Source organism: Canis aureus, chromosome 6, assembly GCF_053574225.1.
Source record: "Canis aureus isolate CA01 chromosome 6, VMU_Caureus_v.1.0, whole genome shotgun sequence".
Taxonomy (NCBI): domain Eukaryota; kingdom Metazoa; phylum Chordata; class Mammalia; order Carnivora; family Canidae; genus Canis; species Canis aureus.
The window spans coordinates 3,226,722-3,247,817 of NC_135616.1; the positions used below are offsets into that span (position 1 = coordinate 3,226,722).

A 21,096-nucleotide genomic window follows, 5' to 3' on the forward strand; every position below is an offset into this window, starting at 1 on the left:
CTCCCTTCCTCACAGGATGCTGTGGGAGGTGGTTCAGTGAAGAATTGTGTGAAGGCTGTATGATTCACCTGGCCATCAGGGTGTTCAGTGTTCTGTTCTCCACACAGACAATGAAGAGACTACTTCCTTGTACCACTGCAAGGAGAGGTGCCAGCATGTGCGGAGCTCTGATGGGCCTTGGCTGCGAGGCCTGTGTAGTCGAATGAAGTGGATGGTGCCAAACACGGGTCAGGTTTGATGCAGTAAAACAAAAGGGACCAAGCTGTACATGAGATGGTCAGATGGTAACTCACCTGCATTCCTAGTTCAAGCTTGTGGAGTCCTGGGAAGGCAATGGCCTGGAATAGCCACCACAGCCATCCACGGGTTTCCTGGTCTGCACCCGGAAGCCCACAGCACTGTGGTGAACATTGTTCATGTTGGCTCTTGCACGGAGCCTGACTCACACTGGGTGCTCACAGCACTTGTCCTTTCTCTCTTCCAAGGTCAGTCAAACCTAGCATATTTCCAGGTTGGATGACGATGGTAAGATACTTACTTTTACTGTAGTTGCACCAAGGGTAGTTCCCCATTGTTGGGGATCCACTCGAAGATTTCTGTGGAAATAAAGCCTGTGCTCACCGCAGTTCAAGTCACACTGCCATGTTTAATGATTCCCTTTCTGTCTGCCCAAGTTTGGGGTTCAGCACAGCATAGATAATTACTTGGTGTAAGCCATGGCCAATCACTGAGCTCAGGCCTTCTGTCAGGTGGGGGAGCTCGGTTACCCTGTGTGATGACCCCAGATGGAAATGGTTCCAAATGACAGTCATTTCTTTCTCAATCCTTGTCCAACAAAGGTCAGAGGGGGCTGTGCAGTCACTGGGACCCAGATGGGGGAAACCATCAGAGAGAGGCAGAGTTGAAGATCAAGCACTAGCCTTTAGAGACTTGGCACCTGGAAGTGACATTCTTTTGGCCAAAGTCATGTTCACAGCTAACTTCAAAGGAGCAGAAGGGAGAAATAAACCAGCAACACTGGTGAACAGCCGTGTGTGCTAATTACTAGTAGGACTAGCCTGGTCATGTCCTGTGGAGTTTGACTTTGTAAGACCTCTTACAGAGGTTGTGGCAAGTTAATAGAATCTGAAAAGTGATCTGTTTTATAGAAGATAGCCCTCCACCTCCGTGCTGAGCCGGAGCACACAGCTCCCAGAGCTGGCCCTGCCAGGTCCTCCCTTACCCATCAGGAGCTTGCACATCCCCCTTGCTTTGGCCGGAAGCCTGGAGCCTCTGGCAAAGGCTTTTTTCTGTAGCTCCTCTGGCAAAGCTTAGCGCAGCTGTTAGGGAAGGCTGGGACTAAGTAGCCCAGGATCAAAGATTCTGTGGGAGGTCTACGCGCTGGCTGCAAAATGGGGACGAGGGGCTTTTATCTGTGTGTGCGCTACTCTGATACTCAGGAGAATTCTGGTGCCACCCTGAAGGCCTGCAGTTCCAGGAAAGCCTTTCCTCTGAGTTCAATCACTGAGTGGCAGCGGCAGTTCACCCCAGGAAGACACAGGTACCCAAGGAACCATCGTAAGCACGCAAACAAATCTATCATGGAAACAGCTGGAAGAGGCAAAGGAAGAGTTTCAGTGTTTTATTATGAATAGGTTGTTTTAAAGTTCTATATTGCATTTTCAAAGTAAGGCAACACTGCACAGCTTCAGATCCCATCACAAAGGATGAAAAACACTGTTTCTAACCTCCTGGCTAACTCTCAGCAAGGCTGAACGCTTAACAGGGTGAGAGGTCAATCCATTTAGCCCTTCCCTGATGGCCCAATTGTCGTCTGGGGTCCTCCAGCAGGAAGTGTGTCATCTGAGGTTTCGACTGGGTAGGGCTGCCGATCTTCCATGTCCTTCCTTCCTTCCAGAGGACCGACGGTGCGGTTTCGTTGCGCTGGTGAGGGGCCTCTACCCAGGCGTGTGGAGCAGAGCGCCTTGCAGGGGCCCTCGGGGTCACAGGCTCCGGAGTGGAGCCCGTGGGTCGTGGTCTGTGAGGCTGGGACGCTCCTCTACTCATTGATCTCCTCTTCGTCGTCTTCGAAGGCTTCTTCTCCATCGTTGGCCGTGGCGTCCTGGTACTGCTGGTACTCGGACACCAGGTCGTTCATGTTGCTCTCGGCCTCGGTGAACTCCATCTCGTCCATGCCCTCGCCCGTGAACCAGTGCAGGAAGGCCTTGCGCCGGAACATGGCGGAGAACTGCTCCGAGATGCGCTTGAACAGCTCCTGGATGGCCGTGCTGTTGCCGATGAAGGTGGCGGCCATCTTGAGGCCGCGCGGCGGGATGTCGCACACGGCCACCTTCACGTTGTTGGGGATCCACTCCACGAAGTAGCTGCTGTTCTTGTTCTGGATGGCCAGCATCTGCTCGTCCACCTCCTTCATGGACATGGGGCCGCGGAAGACGGCGGCCACCGTGAGGTAGCGGCCGTGGCGCGGGTCGCACGCGGCCATCATGTTCTTGGCGTCGAACATCTGCTGCGTGAGCTCGGGCACCGTGAGCGCGCGGTACTGCTGGCTGCCGCGGGCCGTGAGCGGCGCGAAGCCCGGCATGAAGAAGTGCAGGCGCGGGAAGGGCACCATGTTGACGGCCAGCTTGCGCAGGTCGGCGTTGAGCTGGCCCGGGAAGCGCAGCGACGTGGTGACGCCGCTCATGGTGGCCGACACCAGGTGGTTGAGGTCGCCGTAGGTGGGCGTGGTCAGCTTCAGGGTGCGGAAGCAGATGTCGTACAGGGCCTCGTTGTCGATGCAGTAGGTCTCGTCCGTGTTCTCCACCAGCTGGTGCACCGACAGCGTGGCGTTGTAGGGCTCCACCACCGTGTCCGACACCTTGGGCGACGGCATCACGCTGAAGGTGTTCATGATGCGGTCGGGGTACTCCTCGCGGATCTTGCTGATGAGCAGCGTGCCCATGCCCGAGCCCGTGCCGCCGCCCAGCGAGTGCGTCAGCTGGAAGCCCTGCAGGCAGTCGCAGTGCTCACACTCCTTCCGCACCACGTCCAGCACCGCGTCCACCAGCTCGGCGCCCTCCGTGTAGTGGCCCTTGGCCCAGTTGTTGCCTGCGCCCGTTTGTCCTGCGACAAAGCACACGACAGTGAGGCCTCGGTGGGTCGGCCCCGGGGGCGGAGCTCACCGCTATTCATGCTTCCGCTTATTTATCCGACGCGGAAGAGAGACCACAAGCAGGGGGAGACGCAGGCTCGCCACGCGGCAGCACCCGCTGAGCAGCCCGACCCCAGGACCCTGCGGGATCCGGGCCTGAGCTAAGGCGGGCGCTTAACCGGCCCAGCCACCCAGGCCCCTCTGTTGTTTATACTTTTACGATGGTGATGAAAAAAAAAACACATCTTTCAGCCCCAAACTCAATTCCGTGGAAGGCAGCACCGGAAACCACCTCAGTTGGCTCATTCTTCCCTTCTGGGTCTGGGAGAAATCAAAAGGTTTTGCCACCCGGACGTCCCAAGTGTTGCCTTTTACTTAAGGCACTTTTTTTTTTTTAATTTTTATTTATTTATGATAGTCACACACACAGAGGCAGAGACACAGGCAGAGGGAGAAGCAGGCTCCATGCACCGGGAGCCCGACGTGGGATTCGATCCCGGGTCTCGAGGATCGCGCCCTGGGCCAAAGGCGGGCGCCAAACCGCTGCGCCACCCAGGGATCCCTTAAGGCACTTTTCTTAATCCAATATACTTGGAAAGAGTTGAGAAATGGAAATATTAATTCCAATGCAACTTTGCCAATATGATTTTTAAAAATGTTTTTGCCAATACGATTTAATTAAATGTTTTGAATATATTTTTACTGGAAAGAATTTTTAGGATGAAGCTCAGCTTATCCGGGTTATAAAAAATACAAGCCATATACTCTAGTTGGCAAAGGCAGTCCTAATTATCAGAGAAGTCCTCTGAACTGAACTTACATTCCGTCAGAAAAACATGAGTTTTTCAATCCAAATCAATAGGTTAATACACATTTCAAGGATTATTAAAAAAAACAAAACACTGAGAACTAAATTCTAGAGCACAGTGTAGGGTAAATTATGAAAAGCAGTCAGGTCAATGCTCAGGGCTGACCTCCTCAAGCTTATGATGAACCTTCGTCTTCCCCCACCTCTATGCCTGGCTTTGCCCCTCTGATGGCGAGAGGTAATATTTCTATTTAATAATAAACTATAAAGACAAGGCACTGCTGTTTCTCATTTTTTAAACTGGTATCAAGGCAATGTACTATATAGCCAAAATTATAAGTTATTTAAGAAGGAAGATGATTAAAAGGCATTGTGTTTATTTAGTAAATAGGGTATATCAAATCTAGTTTTAAAAAGAATGTATAGGGGCCCCTGGGAGGCTCAGTGGGTTAAGCATCTGTCTTCAGCTCAGGTCATGATCCCAGGATCAATGGATCGAGCCCCACTTTGGGCTCCTTCCTCAGTGGGGAGCCTGTTTCTCCCTCTGCCTCTGCCTCTGCCTGCCACTCCTCCTGCTTATGCTTGCACTCTCTTCTTCTGTCAGATAAAACCTTTTTAAAAAATTCCTTTAAAATTTTTTTAAAAATAAAAAGAATGTACAAATAATTTAAAAATAAATTTGTTAGCATCCCTATCACACACTTTCCCTATGTATTGAATCAAAAGGACCAGGATGCACCACAGGAGCCAGCAGGTGATCTGACTGTGTCAAGTGGACATAAAAAATGAAAGGAAGCAGAGATGCCAGGCTGGTTTGTCCTGCTCAGAGCTAGGACAGTGCTGCAATCATACTGTATGGACCTCTCTCCACTCATTCCAAAGATGTTCACTCGATTTTTGTCTATACCCAGCTGGTGGCAACAACCCACAATCACCATCCAGAACCCAGCTTCTCTGCTCTAGGCAGGCAGGTCCATACCTGCCACCGGGCACACCAGTGGGAAGCTGAGCCAGAGAGCAGTGACCCCATCAGGCTGCCTTCCGGGAGTGGCCCAGTGCTACATCAGGGAAGACAAGCGGATGGGGGCCCTCTGACTGAGGTCTGGTGCTGGGCCCCCACATTTTGCCATGGACTGTGGGTGTGGCCTTACAGGGGCCTACTTTGGAGGAATGGGTCTTATCTCAAAGTCGCTTGAGTCTTCCACAGCATTTATCCGTGCTAAACACTGTGGGTGTTAGGTGGAAGTCTGTAAAACAGGAAAAATAACCAAAATCCTGTGATTCCTCAGTAAGTTTAAAATATATTGAGGGATCCCTGGGTGGCGCAGCGGTTTGGTGCCTGCCTTTGCCCCAGGGCGCGATCCCGGATCGGGCTCCCGGTGCATAGAGCCTGCTTCTCCCTCTGCCTGTGTCTCTGCCTCTCTCTCTCTCTCTCTCTCTGTGTGTGTGACTATCATAAACAAAAAATAAAAATAAAAAAATAAAAAAAATAAATATATTGACTCCTAGCAACTCGTAACACATACAAAGGGATAACCTCCTTAAATATCTAAAGAAGTCCTACAAATCAGTAAGGAAAACAATAACTTTTAGGAGAATGAGCAAAGGATATAAACACTCCACAGGGAAGGAAATTCAAATAACTTCAATATTTGATGCATTCCTTACAAGAGAAATGCACATCAAAACAAGGAGATTCAATTTCTCCCCTGTGAAACCGACAGAGCTCCGAAAGCTGGCGAACACCTCTGGCTGGGGCTGGGGAGGCCCCTCCATCCATGGGGCTGCGGGGGTGCACGGCAGGGACTAGCCTCTGTGGAGAACAACTTGGCAGATCAAAATCCGTTCCCTTAGGCTCAGCAATCTTACTTGTACAAATTTGCTGAGACAGGTCTATGGGCACATGTGGAAAGTGACGTATCCTTTGAGACCCATACGTGCTGAGACTGAGGAGAAGTTTGTAATAATAGTGAAGAAAAAAGGAAACAGTCTAAATGTCTTTCAACAGAGGACTGGTTAAATCAATGCTTGTTTCTATCAAAGGAACAAGAGCAGCCATCAGCCCTAGTACTGGGATGGCAAGATTTTCAAAGTATATTGCTAAGGGAGGGACCCAAAATACTAAATGGTGTATGTTGTTGGCTGTGATCGTATGTGTGTCACAGAATGAGCACGGGAATCCCACAATGCCACCTCTGGGGGGGGGGGGGGGTCTTGGCGGCCACCAACTTGGGGTTGGAATGAGACCAACTTTTCACTGTAGACCCTTTTGCTCCGTTTGAGTCCTGGGCCAAGTACATGTTTTACTAGCTAGCAAACTGAATATTTTAAACTTTTATTAAAAGATTTAAAATGCATTTAAGAGGGACCCCTGGGTGGCTCAGTGGTTGAGCGTCTGCCTTTGGCTCAGGGCATGATCCCGGAGTCCCAGGATCGAGTCCCACATCAGGCTCCCTCTGTGGAGCCTGCTTCTCCCTCTGTCTGTGTCTCTGCCCCTCTCTCTGTGTCTCTCATGAATAAATAAATAAAATCTTAAAAAAAAAATAAAACGCATTTAAGAAATAAACTTGAGAAATACACAGTAAACTAATAATCGTGGTTGGCTCTGAAGGATGGGATAAGAGGATAGTTAAGTTACAACATTACATATTAACATGTCTCTTGATAATCAAGAGAAAATTAAAATATGAAAACATGCCTTTAAGGGAAGTTTTAAAAATCTCAGTAAATGGAGGCATTACTACATGAGGACACTCACTCAGCAGCAAGGCACGGACTGTCACAGGGTGTGTCCCAGTTATGTTGATGAACTTTTCAAGAAGCTACAAAATGGTATGTGTAGCATGATCCCATTTTCTGAAAAACCAAGTCAACTGCTAGTTGGGGGGTGGTGGGGGGACATACGCACAAGTGCATGTGTCCATAGGAAAAGGCCAGGCACCATGTACAGCACCAGGTATCCCCAGGGAATCAAATCTCACGGTCATCTGTATAAGGGGTGAGGAGGTTCCATTTTGATACTACAGACTTGTGTATTTGAAGAAAACGTGCAGTTTTAACTTCATGATGAAAACATTAAACACATTTAAATATTAAATATTAAAGAGTGACATGTCCAGGAGGGCAGACTGCTCATGGGAATAAGACACAGCTGGCCCCTTGCTCCTTGGTCTTAGCCTTACATCACAAGGGAGCTCAACCTCTCACTCTGGTTGTCCTTGCCCCACCTGCTCAGAGGCACCTAGTCGATGGGCCTGGCGGCCCCGGGGCTCCTCGAGGGCCCAGGCTGGGCAGGAAGCAAGCCCCTCCGTGCTTGCAGCCACCCCAAGGGCACTGGCCCCTTAGCCTTCTCTGAGGCCATCTCCTGGTCTAGGAGGTGACTGTGCCCCCTGACCAACAGAGGGTCTCTTTGGTCCCGCCCTGAGGACTCACAGATGGCCACTGTCCCTCCTATCCCTCGCTGGCTCCTGTCCACACCTCCCCACCAATCCAGCAGGCTGCAGCCCGGCCAGGTGCACCAGGAGGACAAGGTGCGGGGCTAGCCCACTCGTGGAGCTGGGACAGGACGAGCACACCTTCCCAGAGGAAGGCAGGCGAGGGCAATTGTCAGAAAGGCTAAGGAGGTGGCCCGGGTGGCTCAGTGGTTTAGCGCCGCCTTCGGCCCAGGGCATGATCCTGGAGTCCCGGGATCGAGTCCCACGTCGGGCTCCCTGCACGGAGCCTGCTTCTCCCTCTGCCTGTGTCTCTGCCTCTGGGTTTCCCATGAATAAATAAAATCTTTTTTTTTTTTTTTTAAAGAAAGAGGTTAAGAGATGATTTCATTAAAACGGAGCAGGAAACAGCAAGTGACAACAGGTAGGGAGCTTCAGGCGGGCCTGCAGCCACAGCAAAGGAAGCTCGAGGAGCTCGATTCTTCCTTCAGCTCACACGGCTGCCTCAGCTTCCTTAGTATTTACAGCATGAGTAGCCGTGAGATGTCCTCTGCTCTCGACAAAAGGAAGAAGCTAGTGACTTCTGAAAATATTTTGCCACTGTCTCATAGCAACAGATGTTCCCAGTTAAATATTTGGGGGTCATAAGTTGAACATGTTCTGTAATGAGCTGTTGTGACAGTAATCGGCGGCTCGGGCCCGAGGAACACAAGGCTGCAATCTCAAGCTTCGGCAGGCAGGTTGCAACAGGTCCCCAGGGCTTTCTCAGAGGCCACCCTCTGGCTTACCTCTTGCTCACACTGGGTGACCATTAAGTACTCCCTGACCCCCTCTAGCCCCAAATCTGGAAGGGAAAGTTACATGTGCAGAAAGAGGCTTTCTGGTGCCCCATTTTCTTTTTTTTTTTTCTTTTTTTTTTTTAAATTTTTATTTATTTATGATAGTCACAGAGAGAGAGAGAGGCAGAGACACAGGCAGAGGGAGAAGCAGGCTCCATGCACCGGGAGCCCAACGTGGGATTCGATCCCGGGTCTCCAGGATCGCGCCCTGGGCCAAAGGCAGGTGCCAAACCGCTGCACCACCCAGGGATCCCATGGTGCCCCATTTTCTCCTGTAAAACTCACTCCCACTGTCTCTGCAATACAACAAACAATTTGTTAAGAAAAAAGTTTTTTTTAAGGTATATTCATGTTCAAAACTTAAGCACAGATAACTTTCACTTTTAAAATTATACATTAGTTCAAGTCAGTGTTTTTTTAAAAACTACTTCAAGGGACGCCTGGGTGGCTCAGCGGTTGAGCGTCTGCCTTCGGCTCAAGGCGTGATCCTAGAGTCCCAGGATCAAGTCCCACAGTGGGCTTCCTGCATGGAGCCTGCTTCTCCCTCAGCCTGTGTCTCTGCCACTCTCTCTCTCTCTCTCTCTCTGTCTCTCATGAGTAAATAAAATCTCTAAAAACAAAACCAAACCACTTCAAACCACACCTAGTGATAGAATGACACTGGTTCGCTGTAATCGACCAACTCTGAAACAGTGAGCTCTGAAGCTACTGGGGGATGGACAATCTCCTAGACAATGCTGCCTCTTTCATTAAATGGAGAATAACTTAAAAACAACTGTCTCCTCAAACAATATACTCTGTTTATATATTCTGGATACCTCTCCATTCCCTATAACAAGCATGCTATTATTTTAACAAAATAAGCCCATTCAAACAATTTACAGTTCTTAATTAAAAATAATGTTGGCCTAGCACATGAGAAAATGCTCCGCATCACTTGCCATCAGGGAAATACAAATCAAAACCACAATGAGATATCACCTCACACCAGTGAGAATGGGGAAAATTAACAAGACAGGAAACATCAACTGTTGGAGAGGATGTGGAGAAAGGGGAACCCTCCTGCACTGTTGGTGGGGATGTGAACTGGTGCAGCCACTCTGGAAAACTGTGTGGAGGTTCCTCAAAGAGTTAAAAATAGACCTGCCCTACGACCCAGCAATTGCACTGCTGGGGATTTACCCCAAAGATACAGATGCAATGAAACGCCGGGACACCTGCACCCCGATGTTTCTAGCAGCAATGTCCACAATAGCCAAACTGTGTGGAAGGAGCCCCGGTGTCCATCGAAAGAGGAATGGATAGGGATCCCTGGGTGGCGCAGCGGTTTGGCGCCTGCCTTTGGCCCAGGGCGCGATCCTGGAGACCCGGGATCGAATCCCACGTCGGGCTCCCGGTGCATGGAGCCTGCTTCTCCCTCTGCCTGTGTCTCTGCCTCTCTCTCTCTCTCTCTCTGTGACTATCATAAATAAATAAAAAAAAAATAAATAAATAAAATAAAAAAAAAAAAAAAAAAAGAAAGAGGAATGGATAAAGAAGACGTGGTCTATATGTACAATGGAATATTAGCCATGAGAAAGGATGCATACCTACCATTTGCTTCAACGTGGATGGAACTGGAGGGTATATAATTATTACTTCACTGGAGAGAGTGAGGTAAGTCAATTGGAGGACAAACATTATATAGTTTCACTTGTATGAGGAATATAAGAAACAGTGAAAGGGATTATAAGGGAAAGGAGGGGAACTGAATGGGAAAAATAGAGATGGTGACAAACCACGAGAGACTCCTAACTCTGGGAAACGAACAAAGGGTTGAGGAAGGGGAGAAGGGTAGGGGGTTGAGGTTGTGATGGGCACAGAGGGGGGCACTTGATGGGATGAGTAATGGGTGTTGCACTATATGTTGGCAAATCAAGCTTCAATAAAAACAAATAAAAAATAAAAATCCTGTTGGCTTTACATTAAATTTTTTTTTTTTTTTATTGCAGGTAGGCTCCACACCCAACACCAGGCTTGAACTCATGACCCTGAGATCAAAAGTCACATACTCTACCTACTGAGCCAGCCCAGCACCCCAGTTATTGGCTTGAAAAATTACTTTAAAGCTATTTCACATCAGTACAATCTGCTAAAATTTTTAAATATTCTGAATCAAAAAATGATGCATGTTCTAACAAAGAAGCAAAGATACAAGAAAGAATCCTGGAGAGAGTTTAAATGCCAATGTCATTTCTAACATTCTTGAAGGTTTACAAGGAGAGTGGATTAGATAATTAAATGGTCTATGTGAATTTGTTCTTCAACTATTTTGTCCCACTTACAGACAGCTAGAAAGATGAGAAAGATCTTTCTTAGGCTCTCTCAGTTTTTAGTTCAAATAAATTCAACCAAAGAAGACTTCCACCATCACTGAAGTTGCTGCCATGAGAAACTAGCTTAGTACGTCAGAAGTTTGATCCAGTTTCATGAAGTCTCTTTTTGTTCCATGTATATTTTTTTGTTTCAGAAAACCTCTTTAAAACCTTAACAGGTCTTGGCTTCACAGGAGTGATGGCTGAGGGGACGCCTGACCCTGAGCAGACATATGGGCTGGATGAGAGACAAGGAAGGCGGGGAAGGCACATGGCCTCCAAGGTCCTATCAGAAACCTCTTCTAGAAAGTGCCAACAAGAGCCATCACCTCATCAATGCTGACACTTCTCGTGACTGACTTAACCGCATGTGAAAGGCTTTGAAACATGCTTAATATCTACACACCTACCACCCATTTTAAGAAATAAAACATAACAAAGTTCCATGAAGCCCAATGTAACAAGAATGAGTTTGAATATCTTAAATTTAAACAATGTACTATTAGATAATGATTTTCTACTTTTTCTTAAGAAGGGGAGCACCCGGGTGGCTCAGTAGTGGAGCCTCTGCCTCCAGCTCATGTTGTGACCACCGGGTCCTGGGATCGAGTCCCGTTCCCCGCAGGGAGCCTGCTTCTCCCTCTGCCTGTGTCTCTGCCTCTCTCTGTCTCTCATGAGTAAATAAATAAAATCTTTTTTAAAAAAGGCAAAAAAGGTTGTGTGTGTGTTTCAGCTAACAGCCCCTTCCTGTGGGAACACGGTTCACTGAGTTGTATTTTGTATTTAATATTGGGTCTTTAGGTTTCTCTATGTGTAAGTCCTGTTTATGGGAGTACAAGTTTCTTTTTTCTTATATTGACAACTTATATAGTTTATACGGACTTGCCAAGTTCTTTTTCCATTTCCTGTAAAGTGTTTCTTAAAGCATTGTTAGTTATATTGCTCAGAGTCCCTCAGTTGATACGTTTCTTTAAAAGTTAAATTTCAGGCAAAAGCAGAGCAAAAGCTGCATTCTCAAACACTGCTGGTGGCATTAACCCAGTTGAAAGACTAAAGCAAAATGTATAATGGGCTTAAATATGTTCACAGGCTCTAACTTAGTAATTTTACTCTTGAGGATCTATTCTGTTGACAGAGTTAGAAACACAGATCAGTTTATATGAACCAAGATGCAAACATCTAGATTCCATATTACTATATTCTTTCTTTTTTCTTTTTTAATTAAGTAAGCTCTACACCCAGCCTAGGGCTTGAACTCACCACCCTGAGATCAAGTCTCATGCTGGGCAGCCCGGGTGGCTCAGTGGTTTAGCACCGCCTTCAGCCCAGGGCATGACCCTGGAGACCCGGGATCGAGTCCCACATCAGGCTCCCTGCGAGGAGCCTGCTTCTCCCTCTGCCTGTGTCTCTGCCTCTCTCTCTGTCTCTCATGAATAAATAAATAAAATCTTAAAAAAAAAAAAGTCTCATGCTCCGCCGAATGAGCCAACCAGGCACCCCTATATTCTGATTTTTCTTTCTTAGAGCAAAACTTGGTAAGAAACCACTCCCTGATTATTGTCCATTATGAAATAAATAATTACACATTATGCAACTATTAAAATCAGAGATTTTAGAAACTATTAAACTTTTAGAAACATGAAACATGGCTTAAATATAATATTCAGTGGGGGAAAAGATCCAAGGGATACAGTGTTTACAAATAATGAAAATCAGCAAACAGGAAGAAAAGGTAAAACTATACCTCAATGCCAATGACCATTATACAATGATGGTCATATAGAATACATTTTTTTACTCTAGTTCTTAATTTTTAATAATGCAGTTCTATATTAGCTTTTGTTGAAAAAAAAAACAGTAGAAATTAAGATAAATAAATACAAATAATGTAGAATAAAGTGGGCTCTCCCTTTTATGATGATGACCACTGTGTCCTGGGCTTCCTTTTTTGAATTTAGTTGCCAGAAACCCAGAGCTTAAATGAATTCACAGCTGCAACTGAAATAACTCTCTCAGCTCACTGGGTGTTTTAGACGGCCACGTCTATGGCTGTCTTTACATTGTCTTATATCCTACCTAGGAGCAGGAAAGCCAGGCATTTTACATAAATAAAGCTTTACCATATTTTTATATATTCAAACTCAACAACTCATGCATCCACTTCTAATGTGCACCTGCCCCACGAAGGGCACCTCGTAGGAGCCGGCTTTCTGGAAGGGCCCTGCGTGGACAGAGGGGGACAGCCCAGGTTTCCACTGTATATGCCCCCCTCCTCGTCCTCGTCCTTGTGAATCTCCTAGCATGTACTGCGTATCAAACAAGAAGTACAGCTGACCCTTGAACCACATGGGCTTAAATTGCACGGGGCTGCTTAAGCAGATTTGTTTGATAAATAATCACAGTTCCGTAAATGTATTTTCTCTTTCTTATGATTTTCTTAATAATACCTTCTTTTCTCCAGCTGACTTTATTGTAAGAATATGGGATACACACATGTAACCCTCACACTAGGTGTTGATCTACTGTTTATGTTGTCAGTAAGAGTAGGCTATTAGTAGCTGGGTTTGGGGGAGGCAAAAATTATAAGTAAACGTTTGTGCAGGGGGTTGGCACCCCTCCACTTAGCCCTGTGTTGTTCAGGGCTCAACTGTATACTTTGCTTAATGATGAAATCTATTAATTTTGTGAGTTTCCTGAGACTGAGGTAGATTCAAGAAACCTTAGCAATCCTCTCAGACTCTTACCAAAAATCACTTAAGCTTTCAAGGGAAGAGACCGAGCAGATTTCTGTGTGGAAGTGACTTTTGTGCACGTGGACGAGACAGGCTATCGCTTCACTTGGATCCTTACAGAGCCTGGATGCGTGGGGGCCCTTCATCCCTCACACTAGCAGCTGAAGGAGCCCCAAGAAGGAAACTGGTAGCACCAGAGGTGCCAGAGGCTGAAAACAGCTGTCAGGTCCCCCTCTCCCTGTTCAGTGCTCTCTTATTGGGTACCCTAACTCAGTGACCCAGCGCAAGAGCCCCATAGCTGCTAGTGATCTATACCCACGCAGTGAAAGTTCAAAATGGCACTGATCTGTGTCAGGAAGCAGAGGGGGGCCCCTGGGGGGCACCTGGGAGCCTCATATGGGGGGGGGCCTGCTCAGCGGGGAGCCTGCTTCTCCCCTTCTCTGCCTCTTCCCCTGCTTCTGCTCTCACAGGCATGTTCTCTCTCTCTCTCTCTCTCTCTCTCTCTCAAATAAATAAATAATCTTAAAAAAAAAAAAGGAGGATAGGGGGAGTTGTCCTTTTTTCCTTTTGGGCATACGGGTACTAAGGTTCTCCCAGTTGAGTCTCTATCACAGGTGCTGAGAAAGCAGTTCCCCGAACTGTCAGAGACCCATCCAGCTGGTGGTAAGGGCAAGGGGGCAGAGGCCGGCAAAGAGGTTCAGCTCTTCTAGAAACCAATACGCAATGTCCCTAATGCATGTGCCAGCATTTCTTCGGGACAAATTCCTTGAACAGAAACTGTTGAATCAAAATTCTTGATTTGCTGAGTCCATTAAGTTGTTCTCTGACAATGCTTAAAGCTTACTCTCCCGAACAACCACACCAATACTAGCAGTTAGTTTTTAAAGTACCACCCAGTCTGCTGGGAGATGAGCATCTTGTTTTAATGACTCCTCCTCATTCTCAGTTACTAGAAAATTTTGTCCCTAGGTATTTATAACTTTTGCTGCTATTGTGAATAGGATATTTTCCCATTATGTTTTATAACTGATTATTGCCTTTAAGGAGATCAGTTTGTCTCAGGGCGCCTGGGAGCTTACCAATTTCAGCACTGAGAGGGTAGTGTCCTGAGAAAAACCCCAATTCCAGGCAGATCAGGACAGCTGGTCACCCCACAGTAATAACATCTGAGTCTTTATCTTGTGTCTGGCTGCCTCACTGAGGTCTTAAAAAGTGCCAATAACTATTCATTGGATAGCCTATCTGGAAAATCCAAGAGAATCATTCCACCTTCAAATAATAATTTTGTCTTTTCCTTTAAATGATCTGTATCTCTTTTCTTTCTCTGGTCTTTGTACACTGGCTAGAAACTTCAAAACATGGAATACAATAGAAGAATAGAAGAAGACACAACAGACATCTTTTTCTCATTTGTGACTTTGCTGGGAATACTTCTAATGCTTCACTGGTGAGTGTGACATTGCTATGGATTTGGTAGATAATTCTTAAATAGAGGGAGTATCTTTCTCCTTCCAGCTTGCATGTAAAGGTTTTTGTCCTCTACAAGTCAGGGGCCTATCCTGAATTTTATCAAATATTTTTGGGCACCTATGAAGATGTTGTCTCTCTTAACCTATTAGCTGACTTCTCAATGTTGAACCATCCTTGCATTCCTATGATGTTGCTAACATTTATCAAGCACTTACTGTGTAGGAGATACCCTAGATACATAGGGTTTAAGTAGCAGAGGATTATCTGTTACCCTCAATGAAATCATCTCCATCTGGTGCCTTCTGAGGAAGGGATTGGAAAGTAGATCTTTGATAAATGTGGGGATCCCTGGGTGGCTTAGCAGTTTGGCCCAGGGCGCGATCCTGGAGTCCCGGGATCAAGTCCCGTGTTGGGTTCCCGGCATGGAGCCTGCTTCTCCCTCTGCTTGTGTCTGCCTCTCTCTCTCTCTTTATGTCTATCATCAATCAATCAATCTTAAAAAAAAAAAGATCTTTGATAAATGTAATTTCTATACCACCATTAACTTTAAGCCATGAATCAGCCTTAAGGGTCTCTCATTTCCTTGTAAGACATTTTGCCTTTTATGGGCACCAAAACTGTGTTTGTTGTTGATTGAGGTACTTCTGTTGCCAAGTGGTATTGTTCTCTCTAGGCACAGTTCTTATTCAATTACACTGGTAATTTTTCAGAAAGAACATGAGTGAATGTGTGGTTTCCAACATTAAAATATGATTGTCGATGGAACACTTTCCCGTCTGCCACACATCCTGTAGGTTTCATCTTGGCTCTTAGGGTAGAAGTGGTTATGAACGGCCATGTGTTTGTGTAGTGCCTTTGCACTTTCTCTCTTTATCCCTGTCATTCCATACAGTACCTCTACTGAGGCCTGGAGGAACTGTCCCACATGTTCCATGAGGTACCTACCACTGGCAACATTTAATTATTGAGCACTCAAAATGTAGCTAGTGCAACTGAGGAAGTGAATTGATTCTATGTAATTTTTATTATCTTTAAACAGCCACATGTGGGCAGCAGGGTAGAGAAGGGTCTTTGCTTGGGGCCAAATACAGCCCAATCTTTGAACTAGTTCTTATCAGAAGCTCTGCCTGTCCTGCTGGTTGTGTTGTTGTCAGAGTGACAGGGAAGGGGATGATACCCAAAGGATTCGTGAATGTTCATCTTGCTGAGTCACCTTTATAACAGGTCACTGCCAGATTCTGCTACAGAGTCATCAGTTTGTGTACCAATGAAATCTTTCAGGATTCAGCTTTTCTTGCATAGTTTGAATTTTTCTCCTTTAAGTATTTTTTCAAGTAACATTGACTCTAAAAACCATGGCTACAGGGTGACAGAAGCTTGTAGTACTAATGGTGCCACTTCGTTTAATGTTACATAATTTTCTTTGGGAGTGTGCAGAGGGACAGGTGCTTGACCATGTCTTGTGTAGAAGGGAGGGAAGGAATTGCCCAATTCTAACAAAAATTCATATGGTGCCAGCCTTTAAGAAGGAAGCAGAGTAACTGTCTATAGGTCATGAAAGAGAAATATAGGTATAAACACACTGCAGTTAAAAGATGAGCAAAATAGGGGGCAGCCCCGGTGGCATAGTGGTTTGGCGCCGCCTGCAGACCAGGTGTGATCCTGGAGACCGGGGATCGAGTCCCACATCAGGCTCCTTGCATGGAGCCTGCTTCTCCCTCTGCCTGTTTCTCTGCCTCTCTCTCTCTCTCTCTCTCTCTCTGTGTTTCTCATGAATAAATAGAAAAAAAAGATGAGCAAAATAGGAACCAAAACAAATGATTATTATCATGTTATGATCATTTATAAGGGGAAGAAAAAAGTTCATGTCTAAAATATTTGTTAAATCAGTAACTATCAATATAAACATTTCATTTGGAGACACAGAGATTGCTTTCCTAAAGAAAAGCTAAGAATTAAAAATATTGTAATGTAATGACACTGGGAGCTGCTGATTTCCATTCTAAGCTTTTCTTTGTCTTTCAGTCTCACCCATAAATTAGTTTGATGCTTAAAAAAAAAAAATAAAAAGAAAGCAGGAAAGATGGAACCCACCGAAGATGAAGTTGTCAGGCCGGAAAAGCTGCCCAAAAGGCCCAGACCGCACACTGTCCATGGTCCCAGGCTCCAAGTCCACCAGGGCAGCCCTGGGCACGTATTTCTGAGCTGGAAGAGAACAAAGCCCACCCACAAGGGTCACTTTCTGGTTTCCAGAGTGATGCACTGCCGCACAGCAAGTCCCCCCAGTGGAGCTTCCCGGATGGTACAAAGCAAAGTTTTTTCAGAGACAGACCTGGCTTTCTAAGAATCAGAGAGCCTTAGCACAGGGAGGAGCCTGTGGGAACACAACCCCACCTTAAATTGCCCCAGCGAGGAAACCAGCCCAAGTGTGAATGGGCAGGGGAAGTTCCAGGGATAAGCAGGATGAGAAATCAGGTCTCCTGACTTCCTGCCTCCTGTATTTTCCACTTCACCCTGACACCTCTTTCCTGTTGGAAACTGTACTTTTTCAGCCCCATGGAAATAAACTATCTGTTGCAGCAAATTGCCGTGTTGCTCTGACATTCTTTGCACTTTGGGGCACCTCCTTCGTGCACACACGTGAATCCAAGCTATCGTCGTAGCACCTAGTTATAGGTATGATCCCATGGGCTGTTCTGGGACACACTTTCATTTACAAATGAGTGTAGTGTAGCCTTTTTGCTAGCAAGCACATTTTGATGCCTACTGGCCATGGCTAATGAGCTTGTACATAGGATTTGCCCCTACAACTCCTGCTACGCACACACCCAGACTGAAGAAAGGACATAAACAAGCAAGACCTAAGGGTTAACAGGAGGCAAAATGTATAACTAAAATTTTCTTTAGTGCTACGTAGAAATTTCATATTCTATGCCCTGCTGATCCAGACCTTTTCTTAGAGCTGCTGAACGAATAAAACCCAGTGCTTTCCGTATCCTGCTCTTCACAGCTTTCGAGCAAACAGCAAGTGACTCCAAAAACCAGAGTAATTCTGGGGACATGTGTTGTGTATGCGGAAAGGTAGCATCTGTCATTTTCTGGATGTTCTTTGAGAGTCTTAATTTTTGGTTGTTTTATGAAGGGCACTTATCACATTTATAATAAAAATTCTAACAAATAATGTATACATCTAGCCACAATAACAGGACAGATGTCCAGGGCGGTGGTGATATTATTCCCAAACTTGGATAAGCCACAGCCCGGAATTTTTACTGAACTCCACCAATTATCCAGAGTTGTCTGTAGTTTCAGCTTCCTGAGAGCACAACATGTTTTTGGAGGTTGGTAAAAAAAAAAAAAAAATCAGAGAAATCATTTAACGGGGCGCTTTTCAGATTTTTAGCCAAGCAACCCCATTAAGAGATACATTTTAAACCGAGAAACAAAGCAAAGCAAAAAGTCAGGCGTGACCCAGTAAGTAATTTCACAACACTAACGGGTTGTCTAGTTCAAGAGTTCAGGCCCTGTGATAGGCCAAATTCGACTGTTTGAAACAAACTGACGGCGGATTTCCCGCCCCGGGGGAGGTGAGGAAGGAGTCAGTCGGGCATCCTGCCGTGTCCCGGGACCATTTTTCAAGGACAAACTGCCCTCGCGGGAGGGCGGCATCCTGAGCACCAGCCTCGGGTCGGTCGAAGGCCCGGGAATCCCGGGTCCGGGAGCGGGGAGGCCGGGTCGCAGAGGAAGAGGGCCAGGTCCAGGCGGGGGCGGCCGGGGGCGGCCGGGGGCGGGCCGGGGGTGGGCGTGGTCCCGCGGCAGGAAGGCCGGGCCGGGAGAGGGGCGGCCGGGGTCCCGGAGGGGGGAGGCCGGGGTCCCGGAGGGGTGAGGCCGGGGTCCGAGAGGGGGGAGGCCGGGGTCCCGGAGGTGGAGGCCGGGGTCCCGGAGGGGGAGGCCGGGGTCCCGGAGGGGGGAGGCCGGGGTCCGAGAGGGGGGAGGCCGGGGTCCCGGAGGTGGAGGCCGGGGTCCCGGAGGGGGGAGGCCGGGGTCCGAGAGGGGGGAGGCCGGGGTCCGAGAGGGGGGAGGCCGGGGTCCCGCAGGGGGGAGGCCGGGGTCCGAGAGGGGGGAGGCCGGGGTCCCGGAGGGGGGAGGCCGGGGTCCCGCAGGGGGGAGGCCGGGGTCCGAGAGGGGGGAGGCCGGGGTCCCGGAGGGGGGAGGCAGGGGTCCAAGACGGGGGAGGCCGGGGTCCCGGAGGGGGAGGCCGGGGTCCCGGAGGGGGGAGGCCGGGGTTCCGGAGGGGGAGGCCGGGGTCCAAGACGGGGGAGGCCGGGGTCCCGGAGGGGGAGGCCGGGGTCCCGGAGGGGGGAGGCAGGGGTCCAAGACGGGGGAGGCCGGGGTCCCGGAGGGGGAGGCCGGGGTCCCGGAGGGGGGAGGCCGGGGTTCCGGAGGGGGAGGCCGGGGTCCAAGACGGGGGAGGCCGGGGTCCCGGAGGGGGAGGCCGGGGTCCCGGAGGGGGGAGGCCGGGGTTCCGGAGGGGGAGGCCGGGGTCCAAGACGGGGGAGGCCGGGGTCCCGGAGGGGGAGGCCGGGGTCCTGGCGGCTGTGGCCGAGGTCCGGGCGGGGGTGGCCAGGGTCCCAGAGGGGGGCGGCCAGGATCTGAGGGCGGGGGGGGCGACGGTTTTGGAGGGGGGCGACGGGGTCCGACGGGGAAGGGCGGGGTCCCGACCGCGCTACTCACAGGATGACTCATTGTAGTAGACGTTGATTCTCTCCAGCTGCAGCGCCGAGTCGCCCACGTAGCCTCCGGCTGGGTCGATACCGTGTTCATCGCTGATCACTTCCCAAAACTTGGGAAGAGGGAGGCGGGGGGACAGCAGGTCAGAACGCGGGGCCTGGGGCGTCGTTCGCCGCGACTCCCGCCAGGGCTGGCCCGGGGGGCGGGGTGCGCGGGGCTCGGCGGCCGAATTCCAGGCGCCCCCGCCCCCGCCCCCGCCCCCGCCCCGCGGCCGCTCCCAGCCCGGGTGGGGATCGGGGATGGCGCCCGGGGCCCCCCGCGGCCGCGCCTCTCCTCGGGCGCCTTCCGGGGCCGCGCAGGGCCGGCCTGGGCTCGGAGGACCCGCGCGCAGGGAGCGCGCACCGAGGGGCGAGCCCCGACGCCCCGGGCCGCCGGCTGCCCACCCGCAGGGAGCCCGGTGCCCGCCCACCTTGGTGCCGATCTGGTTCCCGCACTGGCCCGCCTGGATGTGCACGATCTCCCTCATGGCGGGCGCCGGCTCTGCGCTCGGGGCTCTGGCTCTTCGGACCCGGGCGGCGACTGCGGGCCCCGGCGCGCTCCCCGGGACTCGACCCTCCGCCCGCTCCCTCCCCCGTCCCGCCGGCCCCGACCAATGGCCGCGGGCCTCGCCCTCCCCGCACCGCCCCCTCCGCCCGCCGCGCCCCCGCCCCGGCCCGGGCCTCCCGCCCCCGCCCGCACCCCCGCCCCCGCCCCCTCGGCTCCGGCCCCTGGGCCATCCTCCCCGGGCGTCTTCGACGCGGCGCTGCCCCCGGAGGGCGGACCGGGAGGGACCCGCGGACCCTGCCGGGGAGGCCAGGCCGGGGACCGAGCCTCCTGCCGCGGGCTGGGGGCGGAGGCGGGGTGAGTGGGTGGAGGCTCAGAAAGCGGGGCGGCGGCGGGGAAGGGCGCGCTCCGGCGCTCCCGGGCCCTCTGCCGCCGCCGCCCTGCGCTGAGCCCCCCCGGCGGAGCCCTGGTGCACAGGCGGGCTCTCCCCAGGGCCGTCGGCCGGGTTCCGGGGCGCCCCGAGCTGCGGCCCCCCACGGCCCTCCTGGGCCCCCGCTGGCCTCCCCCGCCCGGGCTGGCCCCGCTGGCTCCCGACCCGCGCCCTGGGGTCACACCCTGCGGGGAGACGGGCTTTAGGGCAGAAAAGTGGAGCGTCTCGCGTGACTCTGACACTCGTCCCCCCCTTAACTTGGGCGTTCTTAGGTCCTTGCTTTGCCGCCTCTCCCCTGGGAATAGGGGACCCTCCCCATCCGGCGACTCTGAGTCGTGTGTCGTGGGGTTCAGTTAAAGGCAATACCTGGCTGCACGTGACCCTGAACACACACATCCGCGCGCCCGCGTACCCCCTGCCTCTCCACTGGGAGTCCGCGAGGAAAAAGCTCTTTGGCCCCGGGGGAGGCAGAGGCCTGGATTTGCACCCCTGCGGTTCCCTCAGCTCCCCTGCTCCGGGTGCGGGTGCGGGGCGCGGGGACCTGCTGGGCCAAGCGCTGCCCTGGGCTGTTCGGAGCGGGCGGGCCGCGTGGAGGTTCTTTAGGCAAATGCAGTGCCGGAGGAGGAGA

At 50.3% G+C, this 21,096-nt stretch overlaps 1 protein-coding gene and 1 long non-coding RNA gene across 2 annotated transcripts; one reads left to right on the plus strand and one right to left on the minus strand.

Moving 5' to 3' along the window:
* Positions 1 to 1,606: 1,606 nt before the first annotated feature.
* Positions 1,607 to 20,123, minus strand: TUBB6 (tubulin beta 6 class V). The gene is made up of 4 exons (XM_077899904.1): positions 19,965 to 20,123; positions 19,499 to 19,607; positions 16,859 to 16,969; positions 1,607 to 3,102 (listed from the first exon to the last, which is right to left on the minus strand). The coding sequence occupies exons 1-4, from the start codon at positions 20,019 to 20,021 to the stop codon at positions 2,039 to 2,041; spliced, it is 1,341 nt and encodes a 446-aa protein (XP_077756030.1). The 5' UTR covers positions 20,022 to 20,123; the 3' UTR covers positions 1,607 to 2,038.
* LOC144315412 (uncharacterized) lies at positions 13,640 to 17,348 on the plus strand. The gene is made up of 2 exons (XR_013381085.1): positions 13,640 to 14,741; positions 16,790 to 17,348. It is a non-coding gene; the product is annotated as an uncharacterized LOC144315412 (long non-coding RNA).
* Positions 20,124 to 21,096: the final 973 nt, after the last annotated feature.

Excerpts from the sequence above, each read along its gene's own strand:
- TUBB6 (XM_077899904.1), bottom strand. The coding sequence starts at position 20,021 with ATGAGGGAGATCGTGCACATCCAGGCGGGCCAGTGCGGGAACCAGATC. Across the intron at positions 19,608-19,964 it reads GGAACCAGATCGGCACCAAG|TTTTGGGAAGTGATCAGCGA; the intron begins GTGGGCGGGCAC and ends CCTCTTCCCAAG. Across the intron at positions 16,970-19,498 it reads CTACTACAATGAGTCATCCT|CTCAGAAATACGTGCCCAGG; the intron begins GTGAGTAGCGCG and ends GTTCTCTTCCAG.